At 55.2% G+C, this 22,273-nt stretch overlaps 2 protein-coding genes across 2 annotated transcripts in view; both read right to left on the minus strand.

Moving 5' to 3' along the window:
* The window catches only part of PC (pyruvate carboxylase), a 74,222-nt gene extending 52,290 nt beyond the window's left edge, over positions 1-21,932 (minus strand). Inside the window, exon 1 of the mRNA XM_051967207.1 lies at positions 21,828-21,932. The gene's annotated coding sequence lies outside the window, so the exon portion shown is untranslated. The remainder of the gene's footprint in view (positions 1-21,827) is intronic.
* Positions 604-933, minus strand: LOC127541707 (small proline-rich protein 2H-like). Its single transcript, XM_051966925.1, has one exon. It carries the CDS (start codon positions 931-933, stop codon positions 604-606), a length of 330 nt encoding a protein of 109 aa, XP_051822885.1.
* Positions 21,933-22,273: the final 341 nt, after the last annotated feature.

The raw sequence follows: 22,273 nt of genomic DNA on the forward strand, positions 1-22,273 counted from the left end.
GTGACCTCATCAGCTCTCACAGATTTAGTGATCTCTATGCAGACGGCTCCTGAATTGCAGGCAGGTCTAGTCCTGGTCTCTCTGGATGAGACCTCCCGTCATGCATCTCTGCCTCCTGAATGTGTGCAACTGGATGCCCCCCATCCAGATCTAGAACTCTGACTCCCAATTCACTTCTTGATTTTATATCTCCATCCATCAGTTTTTGTTGAGGTTTGTTTCTAGGTAAGATGAATAGGATCTCAAGCTAGAACCTCAATGTTTCTGGTACAGTTGGATCTACTACATAGTCGTAGGATTTCAATTCTGACCCCGCACATCCTGCCTGTATGATTCTGGACATATCAATTCTCAATCTGGACCTTAGTCTTCCTTATCTCTCCCATGAGGGAACTGGACCAGGCTCCTAGTTCCTTTGGGCTCTACTAGCCCATGAGCTTTTCCTCTGCTCCTATTTAAAAATAGAAAGTTTCCCAATTAGTGACCTTAGTCCGTTCCCTTTTAGGAAATGGTAGAGGTGAGAATCTCTCCTCTCATATGTACAGGACTTATCTACTTGGTAGGGAGCTGGCTGGTTTACGCACCTGGGGGGAGCTGGCTGGCTCAAGCACCCGGGGGGGGGCGGGGGCTAGCTGGCTTACGCACCTGGGGGGAGCTAACTGGCTTACGCATTTGGGGGGAGCTAACTGGCTTATGCACCTGGGGGGAGCTAACTGGCTTACGCATTTGGGGGGAGCTAACTGGCTTATGCACCTGGGGGGAGCTAACTGGCTCACGCACCTGGGGGGAGCTGGCTGGCTCACGTACCTGGGGGGGGCTAGCTGGTTTACGCACCTGGGGGGAGCTGGCTGGCTCACGCACCTGGGGGGAGCTGGCTGGCTCACGTACCTGGAGGGGGCTAGCTGGTTTACGCACCTGGGGGGAGCTGGCCATGAGGTTTGAGTCTCAGGCCGGATTTTTCCTCGTGCCATCTGGCACTTTTATGGACACTTTCCCTGAAATTTCTGGATTGCAAATGAATTTCAGCAATGACCCAAGCAAGGGAATTACGAAGTTTCAAATTTGTGTTTCCTTTCACCTACTAGCTACATATTAGACACAAAATAAACAGTTCTTGAGTTGCGTGTGTCCTTTCCCCCTGTACAAGTGTGAAAGGTTGGCCCTCACTGCTGTGTATGTGGCTGGGTGGGGGGGGTTAATCTCACTGCTCAAAGTACATCTCGGGGCCAACATAGTCCCACCTGGACAACAAGCCCCACATTTCTGAGACATGCTCCTCAGCGGCTGTGGAAGCAGCAAAGGGCCTGGGGCCAGCCCAGACGGACAGAATCCGCAGGCCTACCCCGTAGGGACAAGAGGCTTTCTTCCTGAGCCTCAGTTTCTTCCCATTGAAAAATGGGCCAATCTTTTCTTGAACCACCTTTGTAATGGGGCTGCAGCATGAAACCAGAGAGCACAGGCAGGAAGGGCTAGGGCCTCGCCCCCAGCTCCTTCTTAACCCATCTGCCATTGACCTCCCTGGTGCTTTAACCATCTCCTCTGACCAGACCCCCTCTGCCCCTTCCTCATGTCAGGGTCTGGCCTGACTTCCCCACCAACGACTGCCCTGCCTTTAAAAAGCAACATGTGAGCCGGGAGAGGACGAGGGCAGCTGCCTGACCTTCTGAGACGCACGTGATTTCTGTGTAACAAACGTATGTACAGACATGGAGTGACCATGGGCAAAGCAGGAAGAAATCCAGAATCTGAGGATGTGGATTCAAATCCTGGCTCTGTCCTTCTCTACCACTTGGATGAGAACCCAAATGACATCGAGCACAACCTTCCCCAGTCCCAACCCTGGGCTTCCTCAGACATGTCCAACTGTAAGGGTCGGACCAGAAGGCTGTGCAGGACCCCCGGCTGCCCTCCTCCCACGGTCCTTCAGCATCTGTAGTTGTCTTTGATGTTAAGGGCTGCCACCAAGGCTCCTGCGCCCTCTGAGCCACCAGCCCGGGACAGTCTGCTCCATCTGCTCTCTCGTTACGATTTTCTGGTTTGCCTGGTCTTACCTCCTTTAAAAAAAAGACCCAATTATTTTTCCTCATGACTTTCAGGGCCTTTCCAGGGCCCTCGACCAGCAGACACCAGCCTTGGTTCTGTGGGCCGGTTTGGGCAGGCGTGCTCCTTTCTTTACCTGAAAGCTGCTCCCTCCAGTTTGCAACAATATGTACTTAAACCTCTAGAACATTGACGCTCCCTGCTGGCTTCTCCACCTGCTCGGCGGGCCAATAGGCCTGGCCTGTAGCATGAGACTGACGGCCTGAGCAGGGCGGTTTTTCCTCTCTCAAGTTTTATGGCTGCTTTCTGGCTTTGCTTTTCTGAGAGGCAGCCTCAGGAGCAAGGCGGACCCAGGGCCACCTCTTGCTGGGTGACCCTGAGCAGGCCCTTTCACTTCTCTGTGCTCTGGGCAATTCTTTCAGACACTAAGCTACAGAGAAGGTGCTAAGGTGCTGACCTGCATTGACGGATGGGGTTTTCTCAGCTGGGAGTTCCCCAGAACAATCAAGATCCTCCTCCTTAGCCCCAGACATCAGTGGGTTCTTTTTCCAGTAGAAAAGGGCTATTCCCTGGAAGGTGAGCTGCATTAAAGACCAGGCTCACTGGTCAGAGGGCAGAGAAGCCCGCAGAGCCAAAGGCCCTGAGCCCCATCCCCAGATTTCTCCACACCAGGCTCCGGAGCTTTTCTCCCCATTCTCTCAGGCTCGCCCATCTCCTGGGTCATAGTCTCTTCCTCAAGCCTATTTCAGAATCCAAATGAAATAGCACCATCTTGGAGTTCAAAGGCCTCGTTGGCTCCCAGGTTCCTCCTGGCTCATCCCCATCCACAGAACCTTTCCATAGCCTCCTCCTTCCGGGTAAAGCCTCTGCTTGAAAAATGACCCTCAAGAGAAATGTCCACTGAGGTCCTGTGGCTGCCCCAGCAGAGTATGGAAGGACTCAAGAACCCAGGAAGGATTAGGAGGAAGCAGCCAGAATGTTCTGCAACTCCTAAAGGCATCCATGAGGACTCCAGGCAAACCCTTCTAAGTCTAAAAATCAAACCAGTCTCTCCAGGGACTTTGAAGAAATCCAAGAGGTGGCTTTCTTTCTCAACAAGCAAGAGTTTCCTTCATGGCTCCTTAATATTTCACAATTCTGGTATCTGTGTCCCAATCTAGAAGGAACAATGCATTAGTGGATCCGGTCCAGTAGTGGCCAAGACAGGACGAGGAGGCAGTGAGGCAGGACTGCCACGTTCTCTCGGTCACAGGCACTTCTTTCTCAGCATTAAACAAAGGAGGTTCGGGGCCTGCTCCAGCTCCATGGGGAGGTTACAGTTTTGGGGCCGGGGAAAGGCCAAGGGATTAGTGTCGGCCTAGATGAATGACCAGGAAGAGAGCTTGGAGATTCCCAGGGCCGGGGATAAATCTTTGGGGAAAGCTGACCCGAGCGGCTAGCCTGTAGCCCTCGGATCTCTTAAGGGATCAAGCTCCATTCAGACCCCAGTATCCAATGGCCAGAACGAAGGCTCCATTCTGGAAATGAGGCTGAATTTCTGGCCCTTGTGCACTTCTTGCTGGTAGGCGGGAAAGAACACAGATCCAGGAGCCTCAGTCACTGGAACGTCTCGGCTGCCTCGTGAGCATCCGCGGAGTCATTTATCTATTTCAACAACTTTTTACTCAAATATTATTATGTGCAAAGCAAGCTGCTAGATACAGAGAGAATTAAAACAGCCCCTGCCCTCAAGAAGCTCACAATCCAGTCAAACATAAAAGAAGCCGGCAGAACATGTCCACATGATGCATTCTGGGCCAAAGGTGGGATAGAGGTCTGATGCTGGGGCCAGATGACAATGGGCAAGTCTCTTAACTATTCTGTTTGTAGAATGGGCGCTTACAGCCTTATAGTCCCCCTTCCAGGTGGTGAGGGGGTGCTTTGCCTACTTAAAGTGCTCCCTAAATAAGGGCTAACTCACAGTGAGCTTTTACGTAGTGCTTATAACTATGGTGTCAATGAAAGGGAGCTTCACTTTGATGGAGGTCCTGTGACTTGCTGAGCTACCCGAGACAGGTAGGTGAACTCGGGTATCCTGGATGCGCCACCCAACACTGTACCCACTGCAGACCACCTACATGCCCCCAAAGGGAATCATTCTTATAAAGACTTCTGGGACATACAGGATCCCCCCCTTTCCAAAGAAGCTCCAGAAAGGCTGGCCTAAGCCGCTACCCAAGGCAAAAGGGATGGGGAGGGTGCGAAACGCCAATGTGTGGGCTGGGATGCCCCCGAGCCTGGCAATACACCACACTCGGCCTGAAGCTTGATGAGAAGGTAGGAGCCCTGGCAGAGACTCAGTTCTGTTGTTTTACAAAGCAGGAACAGGAGGCTCAGAGAAGCTAAGTGCTTTGTCCACAGTCACAGAGCCAATGAGTGGTAGAAGGCCTCTGAGTCTGACCTACTGACTCCCAGCCCAGGAAACACACACAGTCCTTCACAATCTGGGACCGAGGAGGAGAGTAAATACTTAACTGATTACTTGTGGCCAAGATGGCTTCCTGAACAGAGCGCCGAGCTGCCCTGCAAAAACCCCAAAGGCCCCACATCTCACATGGATCCTACCTCGGTCGGCAAAGACCTTGCCAGAAAACCCATAGGCCCCGGAAGACAGGTTTCCAGCAAATCTGGTCCTGCCTCCCAGCAGAGGCGATAACCAAGGGAAAGTCCCTGCAAAAGGCCCGGGGGTAGCTGCGGCCCACAGAGAGGAAAACGCTGACACTATGTCGGTTCCAGCACAGGGGAGAGGGCCAAAGTCCCTCCTTTACAAGTCCTCTGTCCATACCTCACTGGGTTGATTGTTGTTCCAAGTCAAGCAAGATAATGTATGGAAAATATTTTTCAAACCTTAAAATTTCTAAAATTGTCAGTTATTATTATTATTGTCTCTTAAAATAAAACTTTTGAAAAATCAAAAAAAAAAAAAAAAAAAAAACAAGTCCTCTGGACCCAGGGGGGCCTAGCTCTGGCAGGTATGAGAGGGAGGGGCTAACTCTGGCAGGTATCCAGGGGGGGCCTAGCTCTGGCAGTCACACTAGGGACCCTGGGGGCCCAAACTCTGGCAGGGACCCAGGAGGGGGCCCTAACTGACAGCCCACACAGAGCTCTCCCAGAACAAAGCCCTGGTTTAGGATCTAAAGATGGAGAGATGAGCAAACCAAGAAAACACTCCCCAGAATTACCAATGTCATAGACCTAGTGACAAATAAAGGGAATGTATGAAATCCAAAGAGCCAGAGTAGAAGAGTCAACCTCCTTCCAACTGCAGAGACAGGGAGGAATGACCTTTCCCCAAGGGGTGTTTGAACAGCCCAAGAGTAAAGGATGGAAGGGGAAGAAGCAGCAGAGGAGCTGAAGGTCAAAGGTTGGCACAAGAGGCCCCACTGAGTCGGAGACACGGAAAACAGCAAGATGGAGGGAAAGAGACCGAAAGCAGGGGAGAGCGTCAGCACCAGGCCGCGTCAGCACAGGAAGCTTGAAAAGCAGTCTGGATCCATCATTTCCAGAAGGCCCAAATAAGACTGCTCAGGTCTATTCAGAACAGTAATGACTGGCTCTTACACGGGATTTTGCAGTTTGCAAAGCCCTTTATATGTCCTCTCATCCATCCTCACAACAGCCCTTGAATGCTGGGTACTAATATCATTCCCATATTGCAGGTGGCTAGTCCATAGCTGAGGCAGGACCGGAACTCAGGTGTTCCTGACTCAGACCCCAGGAAAAGCACAGAAGAAAAAGAACCAAGAATATCACTGAGCTCACGTGTCACAGAAGAGATTCTGCAGCCAGAAAGAAGCAGGATCTCGCAAGACCTGGAAGCTTCTACCAGAAGAGAGAAGAGTTGGGAATATGATATTCCAAAGAGCAAAAGACGTAGAGACCCAGCTCCCAGAATAACTTTGCCTGCAAAGCTAAATATGATCTGATATTTAGAGGTGGGGGCGGAATGGACTGTGGGGGAACCTCTAAACATTTCTAATGAAAACACCGAAAAGCTGACTAGGAACTCGGAAATGCAGCCCCAAGAGAAACCTAGAAAAGTCAATGTGATCCAATGGAAGGAGCTTCATCATACGGTTAGTATCCTAACAGGAGGAGGAGAAACTGAGGTGCTTCCAGACCCCAAGATCTGAGGCTCTGAAGCAGGCGGACAGCTTCTCATCGTTGGAGGATCTTAGTGGAAGAAAGAGAAAGGAGGCTGAAAGCAGGAGGAAAGAAGAGGGAGGTGGGATTAGCTGTTTTTCAATCAGAGGAGAAGAAGGGAGTACAAACACGGGGGAAGCCCAGACGGAGGCGTTCCCTCTTCTCTGACTGATGAAGGGTTTACACACATGGAGAAATGCAGAAGAGGATGCAGGAGAGGGTTAAGGGGGAGGATGATCCAGGGAGGGATAATAATCACAAGCAAAACAAACTTCCTGAAGGCAGTATTAAGGGGAGGTGAAGAAAATCAGGTATTAAAATCCGAGGGAGGGCCCTTCTTTCAGGAAGTAACAGAGCAAGCCAAGATCTGTGCCCGTCATGGGCTAGTGTTTCACTGTAAGAAGAGAGAATCCTGGGAAGTCCGGCCTATGCAGGGTCAAGTGAGCCCAACTGGGAGAACTATTTCTACACAGACAACGCAGAAAACTTAAGACTGCTGCCTGAGGCAATAACCTTCGTGCTTCCAGAGGACCTGGAATAAATAACACCCTCATCGAGTGTGTTACTCACTTTTAGGGATGAAGGCAGAGGAGCAGGAAGAAGGACCAGGCCGGCCCCTCTCGGGATTTGTTCGCTTCACTAAATTTCTCTCTGGGGTTTAAGGGCTGAGGGAAGAGTCACAGTGGTAGCAAAGAGAGGCCCACCACGGACACCTTCCTTTAATTCCGGCAAGAGAACAGAAGTTCAGGAGAACAGACAAGAGGGACAGTTCTGAAAGAGGGAAAAAGGCAAGCAGGATAAAACAGACACTCTCTGTTTCGTACACAAGCGTCTTTTTGTGTTCTACACTCACAGGAGCGCATGAGGTTTGGGGTATTTCTGTTCAGAATAAAAACAAACAACAGCTAAAAATACTTCATTCTGAGCTTGGTTTAGTTCTCAGAGCAGCCGGAAGGCCTTGCCCTTTCTTACCACAGTACGAGTTCTAGAACTCTTTACTTAGAGCGGGGCCCAAAGCGAACAAGTGGCCGGTGGCCCGGGCTCTGGCCGAGGTCTGCCCTGGGCCAGGCTGCCCAACAGCTGACCTCCAGTCCACAGAGCATCCTTCCAACTCGCCCTGACCCAGGCCCCAGGACTGCTCCTCCCCATCACTTGCTACAGGGTCCATGTCTCCCCACACCTTTCCTCCTCCTCCCCTCCCCCCCCCCCAGCCTTTCTCTTCTCCAGATTTAACAGGCCTGGGTCCTAAAATCAATCTTAATCAAGCAATCGGGCCCAAGATCTTGGGTTCATCATCTCTAAAATGGAAAGGTACAGACCAGGCAGCTGGGGCTTTTGAGGACCCTCCCGTCTCCCTCCTGGCCTCCTTCTGAGGAGGTTCATCCTTTGATAAGGATCCCCCTTCTCGTGGCTCAGCAGCCGTCCTGGCTCACCACTGTCCCCTTGTCCTGGCCAAGTTCATTCCCTGAAGGCAGGTCTAAGACTTTGTCATGTTGCTGCTGCTCAGTCATTTGAGTCGTGTCTGACTCTGGGACCCCACGTGGGGGTTTCTTGCAGGGACACTGGGGCGGTGGCCATTTCTTTCTCCAGCTCATTCTACAGATGAGGAAACTGAGGCAGACGGGATGAAGGGACCGGCCCAGGGTCACACGGCTAGTCGGCGTCTGAAGCAGGATTTGCACTCAGGCCGAGGCGTCTCCCTGGCCCCAGGCCCAGCGCTCTACCCACTGTCATGACCAATATCACATGGCTTGCCTTCTCCCGGTATTGAAGATGCAGAAAAGGCGGGGAGAATTTAAAACTCAAAACTTTTGCAATGCAACTGGGAGATATTTACGAAATATGTTTTAAAATCTGTAGGACTCTGCACTGACCCTCCTGAAGTCCCTGCGCTGGAAGCGGCCTGAACCCGTCGGGACCCTTCTGGGGGCTGACTCCACTACGCAGAATGCCAACGCTCACTCGGACTGGGCAAGCGCCGCCTCCGCCTTTATCTAGGCCAGCCAACAGCACCCAGGAAGGGCTGGGCTGGGAGCCTCGCGTCCCCGGGCTCCCGGCGGGATGTTCCTGCACCAAAGGAGACCAAGGCAGGGCTGCCCTGTAGCAAACAGCCCTTGAGGGCTCTGTTCCCAACTGTTCCCGGACTGGCAGCCGAGCTCGCCAGCCTAGAGTTTCCTCGGGCCCCTGTCCTAGCCTCACAAACTTTCAAAATCCCCACGAGGCTCGGGAGTTGCCTCCTTTGCCTTCTCTGTCCTGAGGACGCTGTTTGTCAGGGCTGAGGCTGACTTCCAGGCCACGGCAACCCTTTACTGCCTTTCCCCAGGCAGCTCTGCACGCCCCCGGGAGAGCAGCTGCGAGCAGCCCCCTCCCAGCCCCCTTCTGGGTCACACTCCCCAGAACTATCGCCTTCCCTGTCCCGCTACGTCCCTCAGGGCCGTAGACATTCTGGGCCCCAGAATTCAACTTGGACGCTGTCTGAAGGCCAGGCCCTTCCTCCTGAGCCCGCGTCCCAGGGGAGCCCAGAAGGGAGCAGGGTTCTCCAAGGTCACGCTGGCACAAGCGCTGGGGGCCCGGGGAGGGTCCACGTGGCTGAGGCATGAGGTCCGCGCTCCCAGGGCCGGGAAGGCTTTGCTGGGCTTGTTATCAGGATCATGTTCCCCACAGCATCTGTCAAAGATTCCACCCGCCTCAGGAAAGTTACAGAAGGGCCCGCACCAGCCAGCCTCGGCCGCGGGGAACCCTCAGGGCTGCGCAGGGCCCGGGGCTCGCACCTGGAGGAGCCGGTCCCCCACGCGGACGGAGGCGGGCGCCCTCTGGCAAAAGTGGAGATGGGGAGCGGGCCACGCCAGAGCCGGGCTCCGGGCCCTTGTTCTCGTGGGCCATTTCGGCCATGTCTGACTCCGTGAGCCCACAGATACTGGAGGGTTGGCCATGTCCTTCTCCGGCTCATTTTACAATGAGGAAACTGAGGCAGACTGGCTGAAGGGACTTGCCCAGGATTAGACAGCTTGCAAGTGTCTGAGGCTGGATTAGAACTCCCATCGAAGTCCAGCTCTCTGTGAACTATGGCACCCCCTGAAATCACCCACCGCTCTCTCACTGCTATGGCCCATCTGTCCCACTTCCATAAGGGGTTCCTATGGTAGGGTTCCAAGGTCCACCAGCAGCCCGAACTGCTGGGCCGGGGGCCAGGCGAGCCCCCTCCCCAGCCCGGGCTCTGCCTTCTCCCCCGGTCCTCCCCAGGAGCACCGCCTGCTGTCTGCTCTGCTGCCTCCCCAGACCGAGCCCTGCCCCCACCTGGGCCAGGCCATCTGCTTGCTATTCCTCCCACGGCCCGGAGTCTGCCTATTCAGTCCTTCTGGCCGGGAGCCCGCCACCCTTCCAGCCCTGCTCAGCTGGGAGCTCCTTTCCTCTGCAGCGTCCGAGCCTGAAGGAGCGCAAGGATGGGAAGGCGCTCCTCCACGGCCGGCGCTGCCGCTCAGGACCGTCCTGCAGGCTGGTGTCCGTCGGCTCAGGGGCAGGCTCCCCATTTCCCAAGGCTGGGAGAAGACTTCCCAAGGCCGAGCCCCGTCCCTCCCCTAACAGAAGGCCTGCCAGGCTCCAAAGTGCTTTCTGAAGGACAATGGCCGAGTCCTAAGGCCAGGGGTGCAGAGTGGATAATGAAAGGGCCTCTGGATGGAGGAGCCCTCTGGGGGGGCCTGCGCCTCATTAATCACCGTGTCAGTCAGCCCCCAGAAGAAGCCAGCCTCAAAGTCACCCTCTGTCCTCGCCTCTCCCTGGTGGCCAATCAGCTGCCCCGGCGGGCCCACCCCCCCACCCCCCATCTCTGGCTCCGTGGCACTGATCCAGGCCAGGGCCTTATCGGGCCTCTCCAGCAGGACCACACTCTCCCCACCTCCAGGCTCCACCTTCTCCCATCCGTCCTCCGCCTCCTTCTCAGCTCAGTCTGTCAAAAGGGGACCATTTCAAAACGAGCAAACACCAAGGCCTGACAAAGACTCGGACAGCCCCTGGGTGGGAAGCTCAAAAGCTGAGAAGTTTCAGGCAACTCCACAGAGCTTGGCCTCCAGCACAGACATTGCTGGGGGGCGAGGGGAGGGGCGGGCAAGGCGTCCGCACCCCGAAGACTCAACTGGGCAGGGAGCGTCTTTGACCAGAGCTCCCCTTGGTCTCTTCCCAGGAGAAGGGCAAGGGGAATTCACACAGGAGCATCTTCAGGACTGAAGGGGAAACAAGGAAAGCAGGACAACCGTCCTATCTGAGGGAAAAAAGCAATGACAAAGTCAAGCTGTCTATCCCCTGCAGGTGAGCCTTTCGGCCACAACGCAGACCCCAGTGAAAGTCTCCGTCCCATCTTTTTCTAAAGTCCGAGGCTCCAGATCCCAAAGTCGAATAAAACAGACCCGGCAAGAGGGAATCGGAAACAATGGGATCCAATAAGCCAGCATCCCATAAAGCAGAAAACATAAAGTACTTAGGAAAGAATCCCAGGCTGATTAAAAATGCTGGAGAAACTGGAAAGCAGCCAGGCAGAAATTAGCTCAGTCCTTTACGCCACCTTCCACAATACTTTCTGAATGATACATGACCTTAATACCAAAGATCACATTAACAAAGATTAGAAGAGAAGCGGATGACAGGGATGAGTGTGTGTGTGTGTGTGTGTGTGTGAGATACATGTTAACTGTTAACACATGTATCTTGGAGACCAAACCCTTATCAGAAAAATCTGAAAAAAATCATCTTCCCATTCAACTACTTCCCTTCTGACTGAAGCTGCATTAATTTTGTCTATACAGAAGTTTATGTATTCTTACCCAAACGAGTGATAGATGCCTTTATATAGGATAAAAATAGAAAACTCTGGCTTCAAGCTATTCCCCAATTGACAAGAGCCCAAAAGACACGGACAGATCTCCGAAGAAGACAACTACGTGAAGGGATTCACTAATAAGCCTTTAAAGAAAACCAAAACAACTCTGCGGTTTCACGTCATCACCGGCAAGTTGGTTAAGATGACGGCAATCCGGTTTGTGGAATGACAGGCACACAAGGGCAACGCCGGGAGAGCCGTGCCCCGGTGAGGCCATTTTGGAAAGTCATTTGGAATCGTGCAAATAAAAGTGAATTAAACGTGCGTATCCCTGGACTCTGAGCCTCCATTACGGCCTTATGCTCCAAGGAAGTTCCGGATAAGAACAAAGTCCCCACATATGCCAAAATGCTTATAGCAGCCCTTTCTGTGAGAGCAAAGAAGTGGAAACAAGAGTCCATGTCCCTTGCCTGGGGAATGACTAAACCGAGCTTGGTTTCTGAATAGAATGGAATAGTCCCGTTCTCTAACAAGTATGATAAATCTACACAGAGATCTAAATGAACCGATGCAGAGCCAAGAAAACACTTCACACAATGACTACAACAATGGAAATGCAAAGAAACTCGTGCAAAAAAATCAGAAGTGAATGTCGTAAACTTATTTTAAAAATTATGGCTCCAAAGAAATATGAAAAGACATTCCCAACCTTGCGCTTCATGGAGGTGGGAGGTCCACAGCTGTTACTTGTAGGCATGTTTTCAGACTTTTTCAATATATATTAATCAGCTGTGATTTTTATTTCCTTTTCCTCTTCTTTTTCTTTTTTTAAAAACCTTTTAAAAATACTCTTGGGTTGGCTCTCTGGAAGAGGGAAGGGGAGGGATACCAGGGGAATTTAAGATGATGTAAAAAACAAAAGACATCAATTAAAACCCATTGAAAACAAAAAACAAAGACCAACATAACTAAATTTCTCTGACAGGAAGAAGAGAAATCGGGTTGGGGGATAGGAGTAGAGAAGAGACTGTATAGAATTGACAGAATTACAGAAGAATTTAAATTAATCAGAATTTTTCTTCTCTCCCTGAAACTTTTAGGAAAAAATCTTAAAGAAACAAATCTTGATTTAAAAGGGTTTCCTTTAAAAAAAAAAAAACATTTCCAGGGTCAGTCCTAAGGAAACTAGCCCAGGAAAGTCCTAAGCACAACAGTCTGGTCCCTGCTGGAGGCTTCCGAACAATGAACAAGTGCTTATTTGTGTGACCCCCTTGCACAGGGCCATGCTCAACTCCTCAGTGTTGTCCCCGATTTTAGTATATCTACTGCCGAATTTAGTCAAAGGCCCCAACCTTGGCTGCCCAGAGTCCATTCCTTCTCCCAGAGGTCAAATTATACTTAAGGACTTCTCACAGAAAGTGCTGGTCCTAAAAACCATTTGGTGCTATCGCTTATCTTGGCACTTGTGCCACGACATCACCATTTGCCCAGCCAGAGCGCCCTCAGAACCCCCACCCCGGGCTTGGCCATCTGCCCTGTAGCTAAATGCTTCCAATTAGATGATAAGGTCTTTGAGAGAAGGGGAGGCTCATTATCCATCTGATTCTGCCCCCCCAGAAGATTTTCTGGTCCATTCCCCATTAATCCACTTCCCTGAACATTCTGGGAAAGCAGGTTTGACTAGAGCTGGAGGCTTTGTCCGGCCGGGCCTTCCAGGCAGAGATTTCTGCCCTGCCCCACAACAAGAAGAGGAAGTGCTCGCTTGGGAAGCTGAAGAGGCCTCTCCGAGCTCTTTTGTCCCTTTTGACAAGGTCCGAGTCACTTCTCTGGACACCTCACTGTCTCCTTGCCCCACTGGCAGCAGCCCTCTCATGCCTCCTCCACGGAGGCCCCCCGACGACCTCTTCTGCACTGGGCTGGGATGAACAAAGCCAGGGATGAGGGAAGGGTCGCAACAGAGAGGAAGCAGAGCAGCAGAAGGGGATGGAAAACCCGGGCCCCTTCTCTGCCGGCCGCCCCCCATGTAGCCATGTCACCTGGAAAGGAGAAACGCTGCCATGATTTCCAGCACTCTCTACCCACTGACGACGCTTCCCGCAACGGTCTTACCCAAAGAACAGCAGGTCCACTCGGACTTTCTAACTCCATTCACCCTCAAAATGCTCACTGTCCCCCAGAGACCTCCTCTGCTAAACCTCGAGACAAAGAATTTCAGGGACTGAGTCTCAAGGAGCCTGTCAAGCTTTCTGGCTCAAAGAAGCCTCCAAGCACAGGATTTGGGGCTGAGAGGGAGCTCCGAGATTATCTAGTCTTCCATTTACAGACAAGGAAATGGAGGCTGCAGTGGCAGAACTGGAACCCGGATCCTGACCCAAGGCCAGCGCCCTTTCGGTTACGTCGGGCTTCCTTGCAGGAGCGCAGCCCGGTCCCAATTCATCTCTGGGGGTCAACTGAGACGGGCCCGGGCTCCTGTCGGCCCGGAGAGTCTTGGATCACAAGGGGACCGGGGGCTCGATCCAAGCGCGGGCACATCTGACCAGGAACAGATGGCAGAGAGAGTAACCCAAGTCAGCCGTGGCCCAGCCGCACCACATCAGAGAAAGACACGGTTGCACACACGGGCCACGTGGGTTAGTTTTCCAGGAGTCAAAAGAGATGTCTCCCTGCCCCGTCTGGACCTGGCTCCACGCTCGGCTGGTGAAGCCGCCCTCTGACCAGCTCCCCCTCAGAAGAGGGCAAAGTAAAGGGTCACGATGACACGATAATAAGAGCAGGACCCAGGCGGCGCCCCCCCCCAAAACAAAACACCCCCAACAATTTCACAAGCAGTTTTTCTCAGCCACCCTCTTCCCTGGCAGCGCCAAGGACAGGAGCAGGCACTGGGGTGGCAGGGACATAAAGAGACCTACTGAGGGAGCCTCCGGCACACGGCTGAGGCTGGGGGGATGGGAGGAGTTTTACAAATTGTTACAAAGGCCTCTTTTTGGTGACTCAGTTTCCTTCTGAAACATTCATGCCCCTTTTTGAAAACCTAAGCGGGACAGATCCCAAAGAGACACTGAACGGGGCAGGCTCTGTCCTTCCAGGTGAGCCCCGGGGAGCGAACGAAGCAGCAGAACCAAGAGTTCTTAAACATATCATTCCTGGGCTCCATGAAACAGGCAGGAAAAAAGCCGGTGAGTGTTGGAATCTTTACAAGCTTCTAACTCATTAGAGTTGATAGATTATTGATCTGATCTTACAAGAAGATGTTTTGGGCCAGAACCTGAAACAAGGTACTAAGTAGAACTAATTGATACAATGCTTGTGTTCACACCTTTACTCATGGGAGTTCACAAGTATGAGAGATTCACAAACTTTGTGATTTCTAACTTTGTGAATTCACACCTCCCTTGAAGCTTTTAGGGCCAGAGAGCACTCTGGGAGAAACCCATAATCCCTCTCTCTCGCATCCCACAATTCCTCTCTCTCAAACAAATAGAGCTTCAAAGGGGCCAGTCAGAAGAGTTTTCAGGGGAAGAAGCTACCAGTGGAGAGTTCAACTGAAGATTGAGAAGGCTCTCTCAGAGGCAAGACAGATTCAACTTGTGCTGGCTCTGGAGCCCGAAGAAAGCAGAGGCAGAAGCAAAGGACGAAGCGGCAAGAGCTCTTGGAAGCAAGCAGAGAGATAGGTCTCTAAGCAAACTGGGCTATATTGGAGACAATAAAAGATCTGAACTTTTATCACCCGGCTGCGTTTTGGGGTAATTATTTATTCTTAACTGAAACTAAGGCTGCCTCCAGAAAATCTCCCTTCTCCCAGAGAGAACCATCATCTCATATTTTATTATTTTAAAGAAGAAAAAGAACACTACAGGTGAGCTTCCCTCTCACTTCAAGGGAAGTCCCGGAACCTTGATTCATACACACAGTCTTGACTCCACCAAGCAGATCACACCTGCACATGTACCTGCGTGCACACCTGCACACACACCTGCACACGTACCTGCACACAAACCTGCCTGCGCACACACCTGCGCACATACCTGCGCACGCACCTGCGCACACACACCTGCACACGCACCTGCGCACACACACCTGCGCACGTACATGCACACGTACATGCGCACACACCTGCACACAAACCTGTGCACGCACCTGCGCACATACCTGCACACACACCTGTACACACGTACCTGCACACGAACCTACGCACACACCTGCACACACACTTGCACATGTACCTGCGCACACACCTGCGCACACACCTGCACATGTACCTGCGCGCACACCTGTGCACATATCTGTGCACACACATGGTGTCACAAATCACAGTTCAAGGCGCTGGGCGGCAGACTCTGCGACAGGGCTGGGGGACCCGAGCTGAGCCGTATACACCTTGTTTCTTCACTTGCAGAAAGGGCCTTCTGGGCCCATCTCAGCTCCCAATCTCCCATAAAGCTACCAGAACCAACTCAGGTGAGCAGAGGGTTGGGGGGGGGGGGCGCTTTTGTTTCTCTCAGCCTCAGTTCCTTCACCTGTAGAATGAAGATGTTCTAGTGGGACATGCATCATGCCATGATGGAAAGAAAGCGGGCCTTGGAGTCCTGAAGCTGGAGGTAGGTTCCAGTCTTTTTTTCCCCCTGAGGCAATCGGGATTAAGTGACTTGCCCAGGGTCACAGAGCTAGGCAGTGTTAAATGTCTGAGGCCAGATTTGAACTCAGATCCTCCTGACTTCGGGACTGGTGCTGTACCCACTACCCAGCTGCCCCGGTCTTTCTTCTGACTGTAGGGGACTGAGGGGACCCTGAGGGACAAGTCACCACCTCTCCTTCCCCGAGCCACTGCCCAAGAGCCAGAACTTCTGGGAGGCCCAGGCGGGGCTGTCACGTGGCGTTCTAGACACGGTCGGCCAAGGTAAACGTCCCCTTGGCTATCTACCTCTCACGTCAGCCGCGGCCACAAAACCCCCGGGCTCCAGACACTCGCGGGCGCTCTCCCTCTCCCCCCCGAGCCCTCGGCCCCTCCCTGGTTCCGTGCATCCTTCTCTGGGCCCGCGGCCCTAACGCTGGCAGATGTGGTCTCTGGAGGGGAGGTACGCTCTCAGGTTCCCTTCCGCCCGAAGGGCCTAAGCCCAGAGTGCCCGTTACCGGCTCTAACCTGACTGAACTTCAGCAGAATGAAAAGGCACAAGGATGGCAAGACATCCCCAGCCGGGGGGAGGGGGGAGGGGAGAGAAGCGGCGGGGCTGACCGGGAAGGGGCCTGGGCAGTGACGTCAGGCCCAGGAGAAGAGGATCCCTGCAGGCCACAGACACTCCCGGAGCCACAGGCCCCACATGGCAAACTCTGTGTTTATTTGTAGAACATTTCCCAACGGAGGCCATTGTTTTTTCACCCCTGGCAGCTGACAAGCACCGGCCACGCCCTGTCACCTGCAGGAGCGAGCGGGGACAAGGGACCCGTCACGAGCCCCACGACTGCTGCAAAGTGGGACAGTCTAGGCCCCGGCTTCTTCTTTTTAAAATAGCTTAATAGAAATAATGATGGCGAGCTCCCCGGGGGCAGAGGGAAGGGTTGGCAAAGAGATAGAGACAGAGAGACAGAGGAGAGGAGAGACACAGGCAGGGACAGAGACACAGGGAGACAAACACATAAGGAGACAGAGACAGAGACAGAGACAGAGAGGAGATAATTAGAGGCAGAGACACAGAAAAAGGAGGAGGCAGAGAGAGGGAGGGGGGAAGAGAGAGAGAGACAGAGACAGAGAAACAGAGACAGAGAGAGATAGAGGAGAGGAGAGACACAGGCAGGGACAGAGACACAGAGAGGAGAAGAGTATTAGAGGCAGAGACATAGAAAAAGGAGGAGAGAGGGGGAGGGAGGGGGGAAGAGAGAGAGACAAAGAGAGAAAGAGAGAGACAGAAACAGAAAAGAAGAGAAAAAGAGGCAGAGAGAAGAGAGCTAGAGACACAGAGAAACCTAGACAGAAAGAGAGAGGCAGAGAGAGGAGAGACAGAAATAAACATAGAGAGACACAGAGAGAGAAAGGGGGAGGGCGGGAGAGACGCTGTGACTCAGGGTGCTAAGGCCGGGGAGACGGTCTGCAGTGATTCATTCAGGGTCACCCAGCCAGGGTCAGGCCCGGCCTCCGTCACGGCTCCTGCCGCTCATGGAGAGGGGATGACCCACGTCCCTTTTGATGATGTCACCAGGAAATGTCCACACTAAAATGTGCTGAGAACACTGACCTGAGGAAGAACACGGTTGTCATGACAAAAAAAAGGGGGGGGGAAGCAGAGTTGACCCTCGTCACACAGGGAGGGCGTCGCGGGGCCCCACCGACTCCCCCAAAGCTTCCTGGGGCCCCAGCCGCCCCCCATCCGGCTCTCTCCCCATCGTGTCTCCCCGCCTCTGGCCCAGGCACCGCGGCCAAGGGCCTGCCCGCCCTCTGCTCAAAGGCCGTCAAGCTTCTCATCACCTCTAGAGGGAACGGCCCAAAGAAAGGGCAGAGCCTACGAACGGGCAGCTTGGGCGAGAGTCACAGGACAAGAGCTGATCGCTGATGGGAGCTAGGAGTTAAACTCTGCCCCGCCCCTCATCAGACTGGCTAAAAGGACAGACCAGGAAAAGGCCGAGGGACGGGCAAAGCTTGGGCTCCTCGTGCCCTCCCGGGGTGGGTCGGGAACCTTCTGGAACAGTGGCCCCCCACACCCCGAGGTCAGGCCCCAGAGGAGCACGACCATTCGGGGCAGCGCCTTTTGGGCGGAGAGTGGTCCTTGTGGGGAAGCCGGGCGCGCTGGGATGAATCGTGGGCCGGGACTACGGACGACGGGTCCAGAAACAGCGCGGAAGAAGTCGCAGGGCTGACGCCAAGCAGAGCGGGCTGAGCCCGAGCCCCCCCAGCGACCGGCCGAGTGCTCCGTGGGACGGGCGGCCCCCATGGAGGAGCCCTGAGCGCAGAGAGAAGCGACCGCTTTCCTCCGCTTCCTCTCTGCAGCCTGGCTACCAGGGAAGCGTCGTGCTCGGCCCCGCAGGGACGGTCCGGCTCGTTCCCCTCTCCATGGAAGGAGGAAGAAAAGTCCAAACTCAAAAAAAGCCTTAAGTGAATGTTCAAACTCATTTTTGAAGAACATCATGGAGCCCAAACCCCTTCATCCAAGGCCTCAGACACCCGACAGAGACCCTTCTCCTGGCGTTCTCTCCCGGCCGCCCCCCGGAGGCAAGGCCGGTGCCGGGAGCCAGAGGGAGCTCTTCCCAACAAGTGCCCCACGCGGGGACGGCAGCAGCCTCCGGTCTCCGGGCCTCCGCCCCTGAGCTTGATGCCGATTGTCCACCTGTGTCCTCGCCCTGGCGTCCGTCCCCGGACCCTCCGAGAAGCTCTGGGGGTCCCTGCAGGGAGCTCGGGGCCTTCCACGTGGGAGGCTTTAAATAAACACATTGAATGAAAAAGAAGCCAGCCTGCTGCCAGCTGGTGCCCAGCCCAACGCCCCGTCCCTCCGTCAGTGGTGGGCCAGGGACCAGAGGCCCCTTTCTGGTGCAAAGGGCACCAGCGTGGCAGGGAGGGGAGAATGGAAGTCAGAAGAGGCAGCGAGGGACAATGGAAATACCACTGTCGTTCCTATCTTTGTAGTAGTAATGGCCTTTCTGGGCCCCAGCTTCCTCATCTGTAAAATGGGTTCAAACCTTCTCTGGGCATTTCCTTTGACTAACCAAGTCACTGACTCTGGGCCTCAGTTTTCCCATCTGTACACCAGAGGTCAGAACGCCGTCATCCTCCACCTTGAAGGACATTAGAGGTCGGGGGAGAAGCTGCACCTTTCAAGGGCTACACGAAGGTAAGCCGTTGTTGCCGACATTCCTCAGCCCTCCCGCTGACCTCGGACGCCCAAAGAATCTTGGGAGTTTGGGTAACAGGAAACAGCCCTTGGGGTCTGGGGACCTGTTTTTCTGAACCATTATCTAAAGAAAAAAAGGGGCGATTCCAATTTCGAATCCTGCAAAGGCCCGGAGCGGAAGGAGCCAGGTCTGGGGGGAGGGGGCGCGGGCTGCCTCATCAGCTGTACTGCAGGCCCAGATGTGCCTCTGGGACGCTGCTAAAGGCCGGGGCTGTTCCCGTTCAGACCCCGGGCGACAAGTGCCCACTCTCTGCTGGCACGCTTCTAGGCATGGCAGAGAGCAAAACCCGGCCTCGGAGTTCACGTTCTGTCCCAGCAAACAGCGCACGTCGAAAAAAGCAAAATACGGAGAAACGAAGCTTGGGGAGCACCGTGGGGAGCACCGTCGGCCGCCCGGTCGGGCTGGGGAGCCCTGCCCCCGCCCCACTCCTTCCGTCCCTGCCAGCCTCCTGGCCCGCCCTACACCTGGGAGCATCTTCCCTGGCGGGAAGCCTTCCCTTCCCATCTCACTAAACCCCATCTCTGCAGGGGGCCTTGCTCAGTCTCCAGCAGTAGCTGCTGCTGCTCCTCCTCCTCCTCCTCCTCCTCCTCCTCCTCTTCCCCTCCCCCAGATTTATCTCTCTCCAGCTAGTTTGCATATATCGCTGTTTCCTCTTCAACTCCAAACCCCGGGAGGTCTTCCTCTTGTGCTGAGGGGGCCCAGCCCCCAGCCCAGCCACGCGGGGGGGAGAAGCTTGGGACGAGAGCGGGGCAGGGGCCAAGGCCTCTGGGGACCCAGCAGAAGACTCTATTTGCTCTTAGAGACATTAGGAAACCAGAGAATTTTCCTGGGAAGGTGATGGGACAATGGATTGGGAAGGACGGACGGGATCCCAGCAGCCACTGCGGTCGGCCAGTGTGCCCCGGGCGAGGGCCACTGGGGGCGGGGGGGGACGTCACAGTGGAAATGGGAGAGACTAGAGACTGGGGATAAGGGCGAGATGGTGAAGACCAGAACCCAGCGCCTACGTTCTAGATCTGGGAGACTGCCAAGATGGTGGTGACAGGAGAATCAGAGAGAGGTGAGGGCTTGAGTACGAAACCGAAACCCCGTTTTGCCATGAAGAGTTTGGGGCCGGCCCAGAGGCCGGCGGAGGTCAGAAGGGAGCTCGGCTGGGAATCATCAGCCCAGGCCAGACCAGACGGGGTCCACGGGATGGCGGAGTAAAGAGGGAGCCGAGGGCCTGGGGGCGCTGCCAGCCGGAGGCAGGGGGAGAGGAGGCGGGAGGGACGATGGGGTCATTTAGGAGGTAGAGACCAGGGCCACCTTGGGAGAAGCTTCGGCTCTAAAGGCCAGCCTCCAATGCCCGGCCCAGGGCTTTGTCATGACCCCTTAAGGGCCAGGAGGGCCCAATCAGAACCAGGGGTCTGCGGGAGCCAGGCCGAGAAGGCAGGTGAGAGAAACCTGACAGGATAATGGGACCCACAACTCCTCAGGCCCAGGGCCTTCCCCCGGCAATGGCTGGGCCCAAACCAGCTGAACTGCTCCCCGCCTCAGACTCCCCATCTGTAAAATGGGGATTCAGCAGTTCTGTCCCAGCAGCCCAACCTTCTCCTGCTGCCTCCCCCAGCCCCCGACACCCCCGAAGTCATAACAGCCCCTTCGGCTCCAGCGAGGTGCTATTTGTTAGGGGCTGGGCTAAGAGGATGCCTCAGTGGGGCTCACAGTAGGTGCCTCATAATTGCTTCCTCCTTCTGAGTCATTCCCGGGGTCATTCATTTCTTGGGGGGAGGGTGGGCCCCCCCTCCTGCCCCAGCCTAAGCTGCTGGGCCCGATCCAGACGCCCCGGAGTCCCCACCTCCAGGGCAGAACTGTCCCAGGGAGAGGGGCAAAGGCCAAGGTGCCGTGCCCGGGGGATGAACCCTTCCCTGGGGAGCCTGGCTCCCTGGGGTGCTGGTCCTGGGCCCCGAGGGCAGGCCCGGGAAGGAGCTGGGGGACGGCCAGCAGAGCACCTCCCTTAATGTGTGGTCTGAGGTCCAGGAAAGTGACTAAGGTCCAAGGTCACACTGCTGGGTGCAGTCCGGGATGACCACGGACTGTCCGTATGCTGCAGGCGCACAATTGCTGCACACTTTCCAAACTGAGAGCTCCCGGGGGAGGGGGGCCGTGCTGATTTTCCCTCTCTGTTCGCACTACGGGGAGAGCCGGCGCCTGGCACACAGCAGATACTCAGAAGGGGAGGAGGGTCAGGACCAGGGGAAGGCGAAGAGGGGGAAAGGGGAGGAGATGCAGCCCGGGACCAGAAAACCCATTAGTTAGGCGCCTTGGAGAGCAAAAGCCCAAGTTCCCCTCACTACAGATCCGGGAGAGGTGGGGGAGGGGCGGAGCCTCAGTCTCCCCCTCCTTCTTGGCTGCCGGAGGATGGGGGACACCCGGCAGAAAATGGGAATATGCGGGAAGGGGGGCCCTTGGGGCACCCGCGAGTGCCCTCGGCCCCTTCATTTTACAGAAGAGCAAACTAAGGCTCCAAGAAGTTAGGAAACGGATCGTCCGGGGTCTCAGAGAAAGGGGGCTTAAGGCTTCTCTCCGGGACTCAGTTTCCACACCTGTACAAATGGGGCGAGGAGGGGGGAAACTACCGAGTCCCCTCCGGGTGCACTGCACTCATTACACAGAATGACAAACTTGAGAGGGTCGCGTCGGAGGATGAGGTGGCGCGGGGGGGGGGGGGAAGGGGGGGAGAAGACCCGGGGTCACGTGACGCTTGCGTGGGGGGGCGCGTCCCTGCCCCCGCCCGCCCCTTAGAGCCCCGCCGGGCCCGCGCCTCCACGCGCGTGTTACATAAACGTCCGCGCGCGCTCCCCTGAGGGCGGGGGCGGGGAGAGAAGGGAAGGAACGAAGAGGAGGAGGAGGAAGCTCAGGGCGCGGGACTCACCGCAGCCTCAGACCCAGATTCTGCCGCCTCCGCCGCTGCTGCCCCTCAGCCACTGCCACTGCCGCCGCCGCCTCCACTGACAGTTGCGCTGCAGCCCCGCGCAACCGAACTTGCTTCGGCTGCTGCCCCGCCCACCCGATGTCCATTGGGCGCCACTGCCCGGCCCCTCTTTCCATTGGCCATCTCTCCCCGTCACTCACCACTCCCTAGGCCAGCCCCTCCCCGCGCCCGCCTGTCAGTCACTTTTAAGCCTTGGCGCCGCGCGCTCGCCCCGCCCCCGCGTCCCGAGCAGGCCCAGCCAATGGCCAGCACGACTTCTAGGGCCCGCCTCCTCCCGGCTCCCGCCCCTTTCCTCTGGCCCGGAGCTCCCACGTGGGCTGTCGAGCCCCCGGTCTTCGCCGGCCCGGGCGCCGCGATAGGCGGAAGCGGCTGGACTGAGGTTCGCA

The sequence above is a fragment of the Antechinus flavipes genome, chromosome 6 (assembly GCF_016432865.1).
Source record: "Antechinus flavipes isolate AdamAnt ecotype Samford, QLD, Australia chromosome 6, AdamAnt_v2, whole genome shotgun sequence".
In the NCBI taxonomy this organism is placed as follows: domain Eukaryota; kingdom Metazoa; phylum Chordata; class Mammalia; order Dasyuromorphia; family Dasyuridae; genus Antechinus; species Antechinus flavipes.